General features: G+C 51.7%; 1 protein-coding gene across 2 annotated transcripts; it reads right to left on the minus strand.

Annotated features, from left to right (window-relative positions):
- Positions 1 to 89: 89 nt before the first annotated feature.
- INCENP (inner centromere protein) lies at positions 90 to 15,834 on the minus strand. Of its 2 annotated transcripts, none has more exons than XM_017838268.1 (17): positions 15,656 to 15,834; positions 15,434 to 15,547; positions 14,112 to 14,851; positions 12,602 to 12,653; positions 12,425 to 12,455; positions 11,309 to 11,384; positions 10,775 to 10,826; positions 10,181 to 10,298; positions 9,964 to 10,098; positions 5,924 to 6,033; positions 5,478 to 5,598; positions 4,655 to 4,777; positions 4,273 to 4,448; positions 3,891 to 3,981; positions 3,298 to 3,411; positions 2,156 to 2,315; positions 90 to 1,693 (listed from the first exon to the last, which is right to left on the minus strand). In XM_017838268.1, the coding sequence occupies exons 1-17, from the start codon at positions 15,802 to 15,804 to the stop codon at positions 1,479 to 1,481; spliced, it is 2,577 nt and encodes an 858-aa protein (XP_017693757.1). In that variant the 5' UTR covers positions 15,805 to 15,834; the 3' UTR covers positions 90 to 1,478. The 2 variants fall into 2 exon arrangements, with proteins under 2 accessions (XP_017693757.1, XP_017693756.1); XM_017838267.1 differs by having other exon boundaries at positions 11,306 to 11,384.
- Between the last annotated feature and the right edge of the window lie 27 nt (positions 15,835 to 15,861).

Genomic DNA, 15,861 nt, shown 5'->3' on the forward strand with positions numbered 1-15,861 from the left:
GGCAGGATCTGTCCACGCACACAGGGGGTCCCACCTCCAGCCAGGGTGACAGCTCAGGGACAGGGGCTGGGCACTCAGTGATGTCCCCAAGGGACCCACAGCCATGAAGGCCCCAAACCTTAAAACTCAGGGACCAAAACCCTCTGTGGTTGCTACGAAGTGCTGGGGAACACCCAGGGACACAGATTTTCCACCAGAGTTGGGAAGTTCTTCCCTAACAGGACATTTCCTGCCTCAAGGAACCAGCACAAAGCAACCCAAAGAGACAGTCCTCAAACCCTCCATTTCTCACAAAAAGCTGCGAGGAGCCCAGAGCTGGAGACTGAAGTCACTTTATCCAACAGCATTTGGCCAGGTCAGCAGCTTTTGGACAAGAAATTGTGGTCACGCAGATACAGACCTGGATCCACAGAGCAGCCATGGAAGCACAAAAGCACCTCATGGATACAGACACCGATAGCCAGACCTGGATTTACAAGGCAGCCCCAGAAGCACAGACACCAACATATTTACATATAAAACCCCCCATACTTTTGAGCACATTTGCTGGCGAACAGAGCATTGGATACAGACACACAGATGGGCACGTGGACAGGCTGAGGGCCCCTCACACAGGGCACAGTCCTTGCGTGGGTTTTACAGGGAATGGGAATGCTGAGCTGGAATTTTGGTTTGGGTTGGCCAGAGTCCGTTTTACAGTGACTGACTGAACAGGAAGTGCTAAACAGGCCAAGAGACACAACCAGCTGATACTGAACCACAGCCAAGGGATTAGGGTTAAACATCCTCTCAATCCCATCTGGCCACAGAGGTGGAATTTCAATGAGAAACAAAACTGCCAGAACCTTTGCACAGTTTCTCCTAACAAGGCCCAGAGCACTTAGGGGTCCTTGGAGACACAGTCACATCTGGAGTCATGTCTCTCTGCAGCTGAAGGAAGGTGAGACCCTCAGTGTGTTCCAGCTCGAGCTGTGCCAGTGTCAGCCTCGGCCTGGCTGATGGACATGACCACACAGGTGGGAAAGGGAGTAACGAATCCTTTTGGGATTGCAGGAGATGAAGAGCAACACCTGGGAACACCTTCCTGAGAAGAGCAGTGGAGCAGGCCAGATGTGCCCAGGTGTGTGCAATGGTCCCTGATTGTCACTGGCCTCGAGGCCAGCACGGAAGTACAACTGCTGGCAGGTACTGCCAGGCCTGCTCCACTGAGAGGGGGGATCCCACAGCTTCAGGTGATGTCCATCACCCACTAAAGGTCCGAGTCCGTGCCAGCTCCAAGCTGAGAGTAAGAGAGAGGCAATTCCCTAGGCAGCACTTTGTAGCTTGGCCTGACAGAAACTAGCCACGCCAACCGAGGCGCAGGAACCCGGGAAGAGCTGCCATTTATTACACGCTAAAACCTAAATATTTCAAGTGAACAGTGACTCCTTCCTCACCTGGAGACAGGAAATCCTACCTGCTGCACACCTGAGCTCACCTCAGGGCTTCTTGAGGCCGCAGGGCAGCCCCAGGCCCGGCTTGGCCCCCGCGGTGGGCGGCGAGTGCCACACGGCCGAGCTGGTGCGCTTGAAGTAGCGGGGCTTGCTCTTGTAGAAGATGTCCTCCAGCTTGGGGCTGGGGATGGCCCCAAACAGCGCATCCACGTCAGGGGGGTTGTAGTACTGCCGGATCACAGCCTGGCTGAGCTGATTCCCTGCAGGAACAGGTGGGGTTTGCGTTAATGTTGTTAATTGGGATTGCCGTGTGGGCTGCTGCCCGTGGTGTGTCCCCTCTTGGCTTGTCTCTCACTGCTCCAAGGCATCTTATCAGAGTATTTGTCACCCAATAAGTTGTGACAAGATCCCCAAGAGCTGGAGGAGCCCCTGTCTCTGCATTCCACATAGAAACGTGGAATGGTTAGGGTTGGAACAGACTTTAAAACTCATCCAGTTCCAATCCCTTGCCATGGGCAGGGACACCTTCCACTAAACCAGGTTGCTCCGAGCCCCACCCAACACAGCCTTGGACATGGAAGTACTCGCTTCATGCTGGGGTACTTGTAACTAACCCAGGTAGGAGGAGCTGAGCAAAACCCAACACCAGGCTCCACAGCCTGCTGAGGCAGGCCTGCCACGAGGGTGTTGGGGTTTCCAGACAGACATCCCCCCACACGTACCCGTGGCCCAGGCAGGGACGGGCTTGCGGGGCTCGCTCTCATCGTCCGTCGAGTCGTCGCTGTTCAGGTCCATCCCGTAATCGTTTGAGCTTGTGATGGCGGGCTTGGGTTCTTTCCTGCTCTGTGGAGTCATCTGGTATGAAGTGCAGGCAGGGGAATTCTAGAAGGCAAACACATGCCACAGGTGTTGGATGCAGCGGCACTGCCCTGCTCTGAGATATGTTGGGACTGGCTTGTCCCCAATCTCCTGCTCTGTCACCTCATGGCAAACCCCGAGTCTGGCAGCTCTTCAGTTTGCACCTAAGAGCTTTACCCAAGTTATGACCCAATTATAGCTGTGCATGGCCTTCTCCTGTTTAATTAGGCTGATTATTGGCAAGAGCACACAGCAAGAGATGGATCTAACAGACCTAATAGAGCAGCAGCTCCACTCGGGTCAAGCAAAGGTTAAATGGAAGTTTTATGTCACTGGAGCAGTCACGTGCACTAAACACTCTGCAACCTGTCTTCTGGGCTTGATTAATGATATAAAACTGACAAATGATGTGCAGAGAACCTGACCACCAGGTCAGCCAAGCCGAGTTCGTGCTGATGGGAGCAGCAGTGCCGGGAAGTGCAAGGGGGGGGGAAGAAAACCTACAGCTGCTGGTTTCAGGTTTTTTCAACCGGACATTTTCAGTTTTGCAAGCAGTCGGAGAGCCACGTGTGTGTTGTCAGTGTTGAGGACAGGGAGGTGCACCCGCAGGTTCCTCCCCTGCCAAACCAACACCGTTCCGCAGGCTCTGCTGCCACCTTGTGGCGGTTCCCAAAATTGACCCTAAATAAAACACTTCCAGCATCTTTTCTGCTCCTGCGGTCCTTCCTGTATTTAACAGGAGTCCAGACGGCTCCAGTAAGCTGCTTGCCTTATCCCAGAGCCAGAAACCCTGGCCAATCCCTCCTGCTTCTCTTCTCTCTGTCATTGAAATATTCACAGAGTCAATATTTCAATATGTCATTGAAATATTCACAGGATTTACAGAATTCCTGTGTTATTGGGAAGGCAGATAAAAGCAGAGGGTGGAACTGCCCAAGGCAGGAGCAGGTCAGTGCTGGGACTGAAGTTCTCTGCTGTCACCTCTAAGGACACACCCCCAAGTTACCTCCTTATTCTCCAGGAGTGGTGCCCGGGCACTGTCTTTGGCCTTTTGTTCCTCTGACAATTTCTTCTGCTCTTCCTCCTGCCTCTTCCTCTCCGCCAGCATCTGCTGCTCCCGCTGCCAAGTGACACCCATGGAATTACCCTTAGGGATTACACTGCCAACCCAGGCATCCATCTTTGTGACAGGCAAAATAACTAAGCACCCAACTGCAGCTCATGCAGCTGAGGAGCACTTGGGACAAGGTGCACTTCCCTCAGAGGGGTACAAACCCACGGACACCCGTGTCAGAGCATCAGCTGCCTTTCCCTGATAAAGCCAGGGCCCCCCACCTTGAAAAGCTTGCTGCTGACTTCAGGCTATAAAAGCCAGAAACCAGTTGACCATCTGCAGAAGTCTGTACTACTGATCTTGGTCTCTTTCTAGGCTAGCAAACAATATTTTTAGAGGCTAAGTCCCCCCACTGCACCATAACCATCCCAAACAGGTCAAACTTCCAGCTCAGAAGTGCCACAAGCGGCTCCTCAGCGTCCCAGTTGAGCAGGCCTGCTGAGGTCAGTCATGTGGCTCTCCCCCTCTCAAAACCGAGCACTTACCTCTTTCTTCTCCATCTCCTTGCGGAGCCGCTCCTTAGCAGCCTGCACTTCCTTCTGCAGTCGGGCAGCCCTCTCCTGCTGCTCCCGGAGCCTGAGAACCACAGCACAGGCCCTCAACTCCCAGAACAACACCAGGGTCCCCCCCGGCTGCCTGAAGCAACCCCCCCCCACCCTCACAGCTTTTCAGACACCCCCCACCACAGTCCCCATATCCCTGAGCCCAGAATTCCTCCTTGGCAGCTCAGCACTGATGACAGTTCGGAGTTGTGCTGTCACCTCAAAGTGGTTCTTCGCTGCTCCAGCCTTCCACTCCTGCCCTCTGTTCCAGCTGTGTTTCAACCCCAGCATAGAGTTTGATATATAAATGGGGATTTTGCCTTACTTTTCTGCCTGGATCCGCTCCTGCTCCCTCTTCCTCTCCAGTTCTCTGTCTGCAGCCAGCTGTCTCTCCCGCTCCTGCTCAGCCTGCCTCTGCTCAGCTATCTTCCGGGCACGCTCCTGCTCCTCTTCCCTCCTCTTCTGCAGCAGCTCCCTGTGCCGCCGCTCCTCCTCCTCCTCCTGTAAGCCCAGGCAGGCATTACTCACCTGACAGGAGCAGGCTCCAGGAGACAGCACCAGGAACCCCTCATTTGGCCCAAATCCCCATCATTACACAGCAGGGAAACACCTCAGGGGTGAATTCCCAGTGCCCAAGGCAGGTGGATCCAAGGCAGGTGGATCCCCCTCTCCAGTTCTGCCTGTGGGACAGGACAGGCCCCACACACCTGCTGCAGAGCTTTTTGTCTCCTGGCCTCCTCCTCTTGTCTGCGCCGGGCCTCTGCTTCCTCCATCTTCCTGGCAGCCGCTCTCTTCTTGATCTTCTCCTCTGCCAGCCTTTCTTCCCTCACCTGGAGCACACACAGACCCGGATCTCAGGTGGGACAGCACTGCAGGACATCTCACAGACTCAGAGCTCCAACCCTCTCACCAGCAAACCCTCCCCTCCTTTGCACCCAGGAGCCAAAGGGGCCTGTGCTCTGTTTTTAAAAGGTCACATTTAGGGCAACAACCTTGTTTTACATGCCCTGGGGAAGAGCTGATCCCACCTTGGTATTTACACATCCAGTCCCACAAAGTCATTGGAATGTATCCTCAGAGCCATGCAATCAGAGAGGCAACTGGGGATAATTAAAGCAGACAAATGACCACTGTGGCCAGTGCACAAATTGCCTGGAAGTCTGGGATCCGAGGAAGGCTCCGGAGGAAGGATGTTTGCTTTCCCCCCTCCAGTTATTACTCAGCTGGGAGAAGCAGCAGACAAAGCCTCGAGGCCATTAGGCTGCCTTTATCCACTGCACATCCTTCCTTCTCCCATCTACCAGAGCACTAATAAAGCCCATTTAGATTCATCATTCTGGAAAAACAGGGGTTCAGCTGCCATTTGCTGTAGCCAGAGAAAGGCAGTCCCCTCAGGATCACCAAAGCTCTGGAAAGTTCTTTATCCAACTGTTCTCTCATTCAACCTCTAGAATCCAAGCAGCCTGCCCTTTTTGAAAGAGGCACACTGGGTGGCACCAGCTACCTCAAGGAGCTCTGTGTGGGCCGTACCTTCTCGGTCTTCTCGTCAAACAGCGCTATCTTCTGCTCGATCTTCCTCTTCCTTGCCTTCTCCATCTCCTCCGCCCGCTCCCGGGCCTGCAGCACCTTGCGCAGGCGCTCCTCCCGCTTCCTAAGGACACAGCCCAGCTCACCGTGCTGCTGAGCTCCTCACAGCTCAGCACAAGGCCAAAGCACACGGCAGGAAACTCGGCGGCCCAAACTCCACAGTAATTTGAGCACCAGCCATGTTTAAGCTCTGTCAGAGAGGGAGGACTCCAGAAAAGAAGCCGCAGCAGCAGCAGCTGGCAAGGACGATTTATGTTTTGAATCAGCATTCTAGAGAATTCTGAGAACACACTGCCCGTGCCCACAGGAATTTCTGCTGTTTGCATGGGCTCTGCAAGGTAAAACACCTGGACACAGGTACCTACAGCAGCATGACCATGTCTACTCACAGCTTTGCTTCCTCTAGTCGCCGTTTCTTCTCTTCCTCCAGTCTTTGCCTCCTCAGCTGCTCAGCTTCTTGCTTCTTCTGCAGAGCCTCCAGCTTCTGCCTCTCCTTTTCCTGAGGGGAATTGAAATGTGATTGTACCTACCTGCCAAGGAGCTCCTTCCCACCTCACTCGCTCAGGGGTAGGGCCCAGAGGTGACAGCAAGGAGCTGCAGGCAGGAACACGGGGTAGTGACAGCCCTGGAGCAGAGCTCAGGCAGTGATCCGGTCGCGAATGGATATGTGCAAGGAAAACAAGGCAGTGGTGTGAATGTTGGGGAGCAGGGGCAGAAGCTGGGACACTGAAACAGAAGCATCATCCCTGGGAGCCCAGGCAGCATCCCCAGGGATTGCAGGCAGCCAGCCCCGTGCTTTCTCTTGGTGCAAAGGACCCACAAAGCAGCGCCAATGCCTGGCACTGGTCCCGCTTCCTGCGGCGAGCACAGGGACAGATGGTGCTCCAGGAAACACCTCAGCCTCCTGCTGGCGCCTTTGCCTCCCACAAAGCTCTATCTGGTGGTGAACCACCACCACTCTGAGAGCTCCCAGCCTGCCAGAAATGGGAGCCAACCAGAAATGGGAGCTTTTCTCCTCGTTTTCCTGACCCAGCCTAGACACACTGTCAGCCAGGGCAGTGAGATCCAGCCACCACTACAGCCCCAGCAAATGGACTAACATCAGCTCACTCCATGCCAAAGCAGGCCTGGTCTCAGCACCAACCCATGGATCAACACTGGGAATATCCAAGGGATTCCCTTATGCCGGGCTCTGTGTTGTAAAAGCTTGGTGCTATCAGCAGCCAAACTGGTTAATATAAAACTAACAATCATGTCTTATTGCTCTGTTGCTATTTAGTTATGTTTAGCTCCCACACAGAAAAAGTCCCGAGGGGAAGCTGCCTGTGCTGGAATGAAACCTAAAACATAACATTCCACGAACTGACAGCAGCAGAGGAAGCACTCCCCAGCCACAAGACTCTTTTCTCATCGTATTAACTCCTTTGTAGTACTGACACCAACATCAGCAGGAGCCCAGAGAGACTGAGGCTGGAACCCTGAGCCGCTTCCCAACAGCCTTCCCTGACCCCCTGGAGCAGAGCCAGGCTCTGAGCAGCACAGCCTGAACGCTCTAGGAAGCTCTGCTATCAGGCTGCTCAATGCAGGAACAGCAATTCCTGCATCCTGCCCTCTTCTCCCTTCCTCCCAGCTCTCCTGCAAGGGGAAACCAGCCCCAGTGAGTTACTGGGTACCAGTAGAGCACCCTCTGCTTCCACCACAGCTCTGGGTGCATCCAGGAAGCTACACCCTTGTCTAGAACCAGCTCTCAAATCCCACCCTCCCAAACTGCTCCTGCCTGGGCAGCCGGGGAAGTGGTGGTGCTGCAGCCCAGGGGGAGCCGGGCTGCACCATGCTGTGAGCTCCCCTGAGATATACACAAGCTAAGTTAACAGGTATTTTGTTATCTCAAAACCTTTGGTAAGAACACTGAAAACTTTAAGGTTTTGTTTCTAAGTTTCAGTAGTTCTCCAGTGACTCTGCTTAAATTGTTAAGCTTGTTAAGGTACTTAAAGTTGTTAAGCTCTAAAGTGCACCTAAATAGAAGCGGTTGTTGTGACAATTTAGTTAAAATAACATATTTAAAAGGTTCTTAAGCATCTCCCTGTCTTGTTAATTAATGTATTTACATTATTGCCACAGAAGGTGAATTTTCTTGGTGTTTTGCCCCTGTCTGAGGAGAGGGGGGAAGGAAAATTTTCTTTGTTGTCTAAAACCTTCAAAATTGCCTTTTGAGTTTGTCTCCACAAAAGCAGAACACTAGACAACCACCAGAGCAAACAAGACAAAGGAACTGCTTTCAGTGAGAACGAAGAAAACTTTCCTGATTCCTGTGATATCCACAAATGATGGGAACCACTGAATGCTTGCCTTTGTGTTTGCAAGTGCAAACGTGATAAAGAGTTCGATTTTGTTATTAGGATAATGGTCAAAATGTTTATACTCTGTTTTCTAATTGTTTCAGCAAGTAAAAAGATTCTGTGATAATTTATATAAAGACTTATGTAGGATTTCATGTGAAGATTGAGAATGATAAATGTTTGATTCCTTCTGCCCTCACAGCATTAAAACATGCAACACGTGGAGTTACACACAGCCTTCAACCTTGAGGTAAAAAGACAATAAAAGCATAAAATGACTTTTTGCTTTTACTTCAAGCTCCAGCTAAAGGACCACATTTCAGCATTCAATTTTGAAGTAAAAAAGACACTGAAAGCCATAAAATGACTTACTGCTTTACTTCAAAAAACTACAGAGAAACTGCGTGTTTGCCTAACCTCTGCATCTGTTTATTCCACACCAGCCACCTGAGACTGTTTAAATTGTTATTAACGTGTCTATTAACTTTGTTACTAAAAGCAAAAAGCAGCTAACAGAAATGGATGGACAAAAGCTGAAAATTAACTGCATCCCAGAAACCACGGACGACTTAAACTGGTTGCTTGCAAAGGATGCTAAGTTCCGAGCTGTGTTAAGATATTATAATGATAATACTGTGTTATTATGATGATAACTTAGTCTAATTGTTTACAGGAGGTGCTGAATTTTAAGTTGTGTTAACGTATTGTGATAGTAACTTGTGTATGTATCTTTGAATGTATTGACTTTTGGTTTTCTATAACAAAAAAAAAACAAAAACGGAGGAGGGAAGACATCAGGTAAGACATGATATAGGTTTGTTAAGCCTTATATTCTTCATATTAACTCATTTTCAAATTTTCAAAACAAGTACGGTTGCCAGATACGACTACCAGGAGTGACAGATTGAAAAACATGCAACCAATAACCACTTATAAATCTAAAATGTGTAGGGACATAATAAAAACAATTCTAAGTGTGAATGGGTGAGTATGAATGAAGTGGCCACTTCTGTATGAACGAGAGAAGCTGTGTGAACATGTATGTGTGTCAATGGAGAGTGCTTCACGGGCCTTGAACAAATTACACTTGCATCATAACACTTGTTCTCCAAGGGCCCTTTTCTAGAAATGGAGTTGAATTTCTCCTGGTTACCAATTGCATGCAGGCCCCTGGAGAAGTGAGAGTCGATGTTTTACCCGGTTATGCAGAAAACCCTCAGGTTAATTAAGTTGTTGTTTATCCCAAGTACACACAAACCCTTAAGAAGTGAAAGTACGAATTTCTGTCAAGCAAGTCTCAAAGATTACAGGTAAAGGTTCAAATAAGTAAGTTTGTTGAGAGACCAAGGTGACACAGTAGTGAGTTTACAAAGTTTAAAATGTACTGTTATATACAATATTCTGCATTTCCTCATAATAACAAAGAAGAGGGGAGATGTAGGAGTCGGGTTTCAGGACAGGAGCCTGGGAGATGTAGTTCCCAAGTACTCCCACACACATGGGCAGTGAGATACCCCATGGTGATTGGTCAAGGGAGTCATGTGTCACTTTGAACTCAGGTATATAAAGTGTTGTTTGATTTGAATAAACGGATTTGGCTGTGAATTCCCAAAAAGCTAGCTGAATCAGTGTCATTTATTTATTTATTTATTATATTAGTAAGTCACATTGTCTGACTGCTCCCACACCCAGGACAGCCTTGTGTTTCCTCCTGCTTCAAAGGTTGGGAGGATCTCAGAAGTTTGGGTTTAAGAGGCATTTGCTCAGTCTCTCTCATGAGACAAGTCCTAGCAAGGAGACCTGGGATGTGCAGGTTTCACACCTCAGCGTTCACAATCCCCTTGATTTTTGGTTCCCAGTTTTCATCCCTGACTGTCACTTGGCATTACCACAAGGGAATGCTGCAGGAATAAAGCTTATAGTCCGAACTTTAGGAAGCTGACTAGCCCAGATCTTATTTAAGTGTAAACAGACAGCTTCAGGTTACTTCTTAGTTCCAAACGGGTTGCAAAGTTTCCTTCGTGTCTGTGCTTTAGGTTAGGCATTAATCAAACCATCGTGTACTGGCTTAGAGCAGGGTTTCCTCTTACCTTAGAGTCAGCCTGGAGAGGGGTGTTGTATCTGATGAAGGATTTTATGACTCCGTTCCTCCCCACGGAGCTCGGTGTCATCAGGAGCTGGTTCTTCTGTACAGTGTGAAGGAACGTCTTGAAGGGGCGCACGACCTGCGGGAGGAACACCAAAGCCTGAGCAGGAGCCAGTAACTAAGGGTCTTGGGGAGGTACTCCAGGGTAACAAGGGTCTTACCTTGCTGGCTGGGAAGACTGGGGATGGGGTCTTCTTCCTGGGAGGAGACAGCCCTCCTTCCTCTGCCTGCTGCTGGTCGTAGCGCTCGTCCACGGCTCTCTTGTAGCTCGGCTTCCTCCTGTGAGACAGCACAGCCCATCACACCTGGAAAGTCCTTCTGATGTCTCAAAGTCAGGGCTGGAAAGAGCCATAAACTATCCCAGCTTAAAAGAGATTCCACTGTGGTGAGGTCCTGGCACAGGTTGCCCAGAGAAGCTGTGGCTGCCCCTGGATCCCTGGAAGTGTCCAAGGCCAGGGCTTGGAGCAACCTGGGCTGGTGGAAGGTGTCCCTGCCCATGGCAGGGGGTGGGACTGGAGGGGCTTTAAGGTCCCTTCTAAGACTGTGCACGCACAGGCAGTTAGCCAATAAAAAATTCCTAATGCAACAGGAGAGAGAAATTAAATCACAGAATCATAGAGGCAGGAAGAACTTATTTGCAGAAGTTTCATTGTCACAAACACTGAGGCCAGTGAACAACGTTCCAGCATTTAACCAGCTCTGAACTGGTCCACAGTCCCCTGAGGCACTTCCAACCAGCGATCCTATGGATATACCTTGCACTCTGAGGTGGATCCAGGGTCTCCCCACTCTTGTTCAACTTGTTTTCTGAAAGAGAACAGTTACACAGTGAGTTCTAGCAGGTAAAATTCCCCTCCAGCCCAGGTTTGACGGCAGGGAATGGATGTAACAGCTCGCTGAACAGCACAACCACCTGCCATGAGCTGGGCACAGCAGGACCTGGCTCATACAGCACCATTCCCACCCAGAAACTCCAGAGAAAGCAGAGCTGCCCAAAGCTGTCCCTGCCCTGCAGCTCACACCAGCACTGCTGTGTTCTGCACAGCTTCAGCAATGGGGCTCAACTGGGCCTCCCACAACCCTCATTACGCCCATCTCCATGTGCTTTCCACGGTGGAAATAACGCCAGCAAAGAGTTTCCTCACTGCTAATTGTCTGAAGCAAATCCTCCCTCATCAAACATTAATTAGTCTTTCAAACTGAGCTCTCAAATTAACCAGCAAGACTTCCAGCTTCCCAAAGCAGTAACTTCCCCCAAGTCCTGCCCCAAACCCCTCTGGAATTACCACTGTTGCTTGGCTCCTGTGGCTGCCCCTGTTTGCTGATGGTGTGGAAGGAAAGGGACATCTGTGGGCTTTGGGAATCCTGTGGGAAAAGCAAAGGGGTTTCAGGACAATTCCACATGGAGATGGCCCGTTCCTGGTTCAGATCGTGGGGTGATTCTGACAAGGACATGCTCAGCAGCATTACCAGGGAACACCAAACCACCTCTTGGCAAAGTCCCGGATGCTGCATCATCAGGAGAAGCACGGACATTAACAGAGCATCTCTGCTGCTTAAACCCAACAAACCCATCAACTATTAAGGACAAAAGCCTTCCAAGCTGTAAATCTGCGCTACTGGAACTCTGGCCAGAGCCAGCATGCCCATTTCCCTGAGCAGTGATGAATGTGGAGCCCAGAGACAGCAGGCAAATGGCTCATTTCCATGATTTATCTGTTTGCTGTGGGATACCCATCGCTGGTCTCCGTCTCTGCACTTACACCGGAGCAGGCTCTGCTGGGATAATGGGCTGTGGCTTCTAGAATTGCTCTCTGCCAGCAGCACGAGCATTACCTCCCCCAGCCCATGCTGGCCAGCCAGCAGCAGGTTGGGAAGAGAAGAAAAAAAGATTTATGGAGATTTTATCCTCCCCATATGCTTCTGTGGGGCTTCCTTCCAAGGGCAGGCCCAGGCTAACACCCTGTAGCCCAAGAGAGGACACAGATCTGATGAACCTGGGCTGAGAAGGACCTGACAGAGTCAAGGCATGCATTGACATTTACTCTGGACAAGACACCACCATCATCCTCATCAGTGAGGATTGTGGAGGGAAAGGTTTTGACCTGAATAATATTCACAGATTTCTGTGGCTGTCTGAACTAAGAAGCAATGAATTACCTGCAGGACTGACTAAAAGGTCAAAAGGAGCTTTAAAAATACAGAAAATAACAGCAGTGTGCAAACCATGACACCAGCTGAGCTGAACTTCCCTGAACTATAAGAAGGTTTTTTTTTTATCTCAAGAGATTTGGGACTGAATTTTCACACAATGATCTCTAGCAAGAGGTTAAGAAGGAAAAGCCACATTTTGCTCCCAAATCCACACAGACACAAATGCTTTTAAATCCCTGCACAGATCTTACCTTGGAGGGGGTGCAGGGTCCAGGAGGAGGCCTAGATGAAAAGCAAGGACAAAAGATGCTGTGTTTAGTAACACTAAGGAAACTGGAAAGCCACTTGGATTTTACACCAGGAGTGGCAGGGGAAAAATCCTGCAAGCAGGATAGTAAGGATAAATAAATAACCAAAAGCATTCTCACCCAGCTTTGACAACAGTTTCTTCCTCCTCTGGAATATCTGTAGAGCTGGAGACTGTGGGGAAGGAAAAAAGCACACCTGAGCTGTGAGTTTTGGGTGCAGGCCAAGGACCTGGTGGGATGAGGGTTGCTCCAGGCACTGCAGAGGGGTTTGACCTGCCCTGGGGCAGGGGAGGGCACCGGAGCACACCCAGGTGGCACTGCAGGAACGCTGCTGGCAATTCCAGTGCAGGAAAGCAGCATTTTCAATTATAGATGAGTTCAGAGAAATATTCCATGAGCTGGAATTAAGGGGGCTGGGCTTGGCCTCGGGCTCGTCTGCAGGGTCATGCCTGGACATTAACAGCAGTTAGAGCCAGAGTTATTTACAGGGGGAGTGCTGCTTCCCAAGCCAGCGTTCCAGCTGGCTCTGCCACAGCGAGCTCGGAAGCTCTGGCACAGCCAGAACCTGCCACGAATAATCACAGAATCACACAACCCTAGTGTGGTTTGGGTGGGAAGGGACCTTAAGGATCATCCAGTCCCACCACTCAGCCACGGGCAGGGACACCTTCCACTAGCTCAGGTTCCTCCAAGCCCAGTCCAACCTGGCCTTGGACACTTCCAGGGATGGGGCAGCCACAGCTTCTCTGGGCAACCTGTGCCAGGGAAGAATTTCCTCCATATATCCCACCTTGATTTCCCCTCTTTCAGCTTGAACCTATTTCCCCTTGTCCTGTCACCCCAGTTCTTGATGAAGAGCCCCTCTCCAGCTTGTTTAATACAAAGGAGAGATGACATCCATCCATTTACCCTCCTGCACTAACTCCAACGCTTCCATTCTGTGGCACGGAAGAACGTTTAAATCAGCCAGTCCTTCCCCAAACCTGCATTTATCACCAACTGTAGAAACGTGGGAGGCTTTTAATCTATACAGTTCAGCCTCAAATTCCTCTTCTCAAAGAAGCTCTAGAACCAGCAGCCAGATCCTGGGAAGAGGTGAAGGACCAGGGAATTTGTGAGAATTTCACTTTCCAGGAAATAGGCAGGGCTTTGGGAGAGCCCATCATCCCCTCTGCCCAGAGAAGCTGTGGCTGCCCCATCCCTGGAAGTGTCCAAGGCAAGGCTGGACAGGGCTTGGAGCAACCTAGTCCAGCAGAAGATGTCCCTGCCCATGGCAGGAGTTGGAACTAGATAGGCTTTAAGGTCCTTCCAACCCAAACCACCCTGGGATTCCAGGGTTAACAGCTTCTCCCAGCAAATAAGTAACGGTTAAAGTTAAATTGAAACAGAGACATTGAGGCTGTTCTCCCAGGTGATTTACAAGGCTTAATTCACAGTTACCTGAGTTCAGGTGCTCACGGGAGGCTCCAGAAAGCCAGGGAGAACTTCCACGAGGGATTGCAGCTTATCTAGCCCAGGGAGCTCAGCTACTACCCCCACATGGAATAACTAGCCCTGGCACATTGGTTTCCTCAGCAGTAAAGACAAAGAGCAGGAGAGATGCAAACCCCCTGGTAGCACCCAAACTCACCCTCCACAGAGCTGGAGGACATGGATCCCTGCAGAGCCATCTTCCTCTTGCTTGCTGCCCTGGTGATGGATTTCCGGACCATACTCTCCCTCTTGCTGGCCAGGGAATACTTCTCTGCCAGGGAGGTTCTGCAGCTCAGGGAGGTTTTACCCATCAGGCTCCGGCGCACGGAGCGGCGGCTCCTCCGGGAGCCCGTTGGAGTCCCCGGGTTGTCCCTCAGGGGCTGGGAGGGCTCCTCAGCCTGGTCGTGTTCCCAAGTGGGGCCATTCCCCTCCTCCAGCCCAACCCTTGGGCTAAGGTTGATGGTGACATTGGCTGCCTTTACCTGCAGCTCAGACACAGCCTCACTGGCCTCGGGAGTAGAGGGAACCACCAGCTCAGGGGCTGTGGGCACCGGCAGGGATTTGGGAATGCCACGTTCCTCGGGAGAGCCATCCCCTGAGCTCGTGGGGAGCAGCTCTGCCGGCTTGGCTGTGCTCCTCTGGAGGGGCACCGCAGTGCCAGTCTGATCAGCTACCACCCAGGGGTCCTTCCCCACTGCCTGCAGGGCAGGAGGCGTCTCAGAGACCACCTTGGAGCTCCTGAGAGAGGCTGTGGCCTGGGATCGTGTCACACGCTGAGGGGGAGAGTTTCCTTTGGCCTCGGCTCTGCTGAGCTCCAGGTTTTGTTTGTCCTGGAGTCGCTGAGAACATCGCACAGAAGGCAATGGTTTGAGGCTGCTCTTCCTCCTCCTGGACAACCTGGCCATGGGAACAGTGCATTAGATGGGAATGGGAGCCAGGAACAGCCCGAAGCCCTTACCACACACACGTGGGATTAGAGCCAAAACACCTGGGATGGGCCCAGGATACACAGAGCTACACAAAGCAGCTAAAGCAGGCAGTAATTAAGGGATGTAATTACTTTGAAGTCGAAAAGATAATGGGAGACAGAGACCCGGGAACACAAAACAGAACTAGGTGACAAATAACAGCACTTTTCACGACAATGAACGTTTTCTAGTGCTTTTGGACCTTAAGGCTGCCAACACCCTGGATACAGGGTCTGACCGGATATTTAACACCGGGGGGACTCGTGGGCCGAATAAGGGGGGACCCTCTTAGGATAAAGAAGGGGAACCCCCCCGGGGTGAAGAAGGTAGGGGGGCCCGTGGAACACGCTTCGGGTAGGGGATTGTCTCCACGAGCCCTCGGCAGGGGGTCTGTTCAACCTCCTACGCGTTCCCCCTCTTTCCAGACCCCCCTGGCTGCCTCTGCGCTCCCCCTCCCCGCGGCCCACCCCCAAGGGGGGCTCCGGGGCCCCCACTCCCGCCGTCCCCTCACCGCTTCCTGGCCGTCTCCTGTCCCTCCTCATGCAGCGCCGACCGCCGCCTCCTCCGCTGCCGGTTCTTCTGCGACGGCGTCTTGGGCATCAGCTCAAGCTCCTCTCTGTAATCGCTGGAAGGGAAGGGGAGAGCGACGCGGGGTCAGCCGGTACCGGTCGAGGCCTAGCAAGGAACCGGGATGTGTGTATGTGTGTTGGGGGGGGGTGGTGTTTGCCATTACCTCACAAACATCCTGAACGCCTCCTCGCAGATTTCCTCCAGCCACACCAGGTCGGTGCTGTCCACCTGCCGCAGGAACCCGGCCAGGCGCCGCCCGCACTCGGCGGGCAGCTGCTGCACAGAGCGCGCCGCCATCGCCATGGCCGCCATCGCCTCAGAGCCAACGGCCGCGCGCGAGCCCCACTGTTTAAACCCGGCGCGCGCCCC

This window comes from Lepidothrix coronata, unplaced genomic scaffold (assembly GCF_001604755.1).
Source record: "Lepidothrix coronata isolate B3197 unplaced genomic scaffold, Lepidothrix_coronata-1.0 Scaffold329, whole genome shotgun sequence".
In the NCBI taxonomy this organism is placed as follows: Eukaryota; Metazoa; Chordata; class Aves; order Passeriformes; family Pipridae; genus Lepidothrix; species Lepidothrix coronata.

Bases quoted from the DNA above. Each gene is read 5' to 3' on its own strand.
- INCENP (XM_017838267.1), bottom strand. From the start codon at position 15,804: ATGGCGGCCATGGCGATGGCGGCGCGCTCTGTGCAGCAGCTGCCCGCC. The intron at 10,299-10,774 runs GTATATCCATAG...GCTGTCTCACAG, and splicing joins GATCCACCTCAGAGTGCAAG to GAGGAAGCCGAGCTACAAGA. The intron at 4,778-5,477 runs GTACGGCCCACA...TGTGTGCTCCAG, and splicing joins TTGACGAGAAGACCGAGAAG to GTGAGGGAAGAAAGGCTGGC.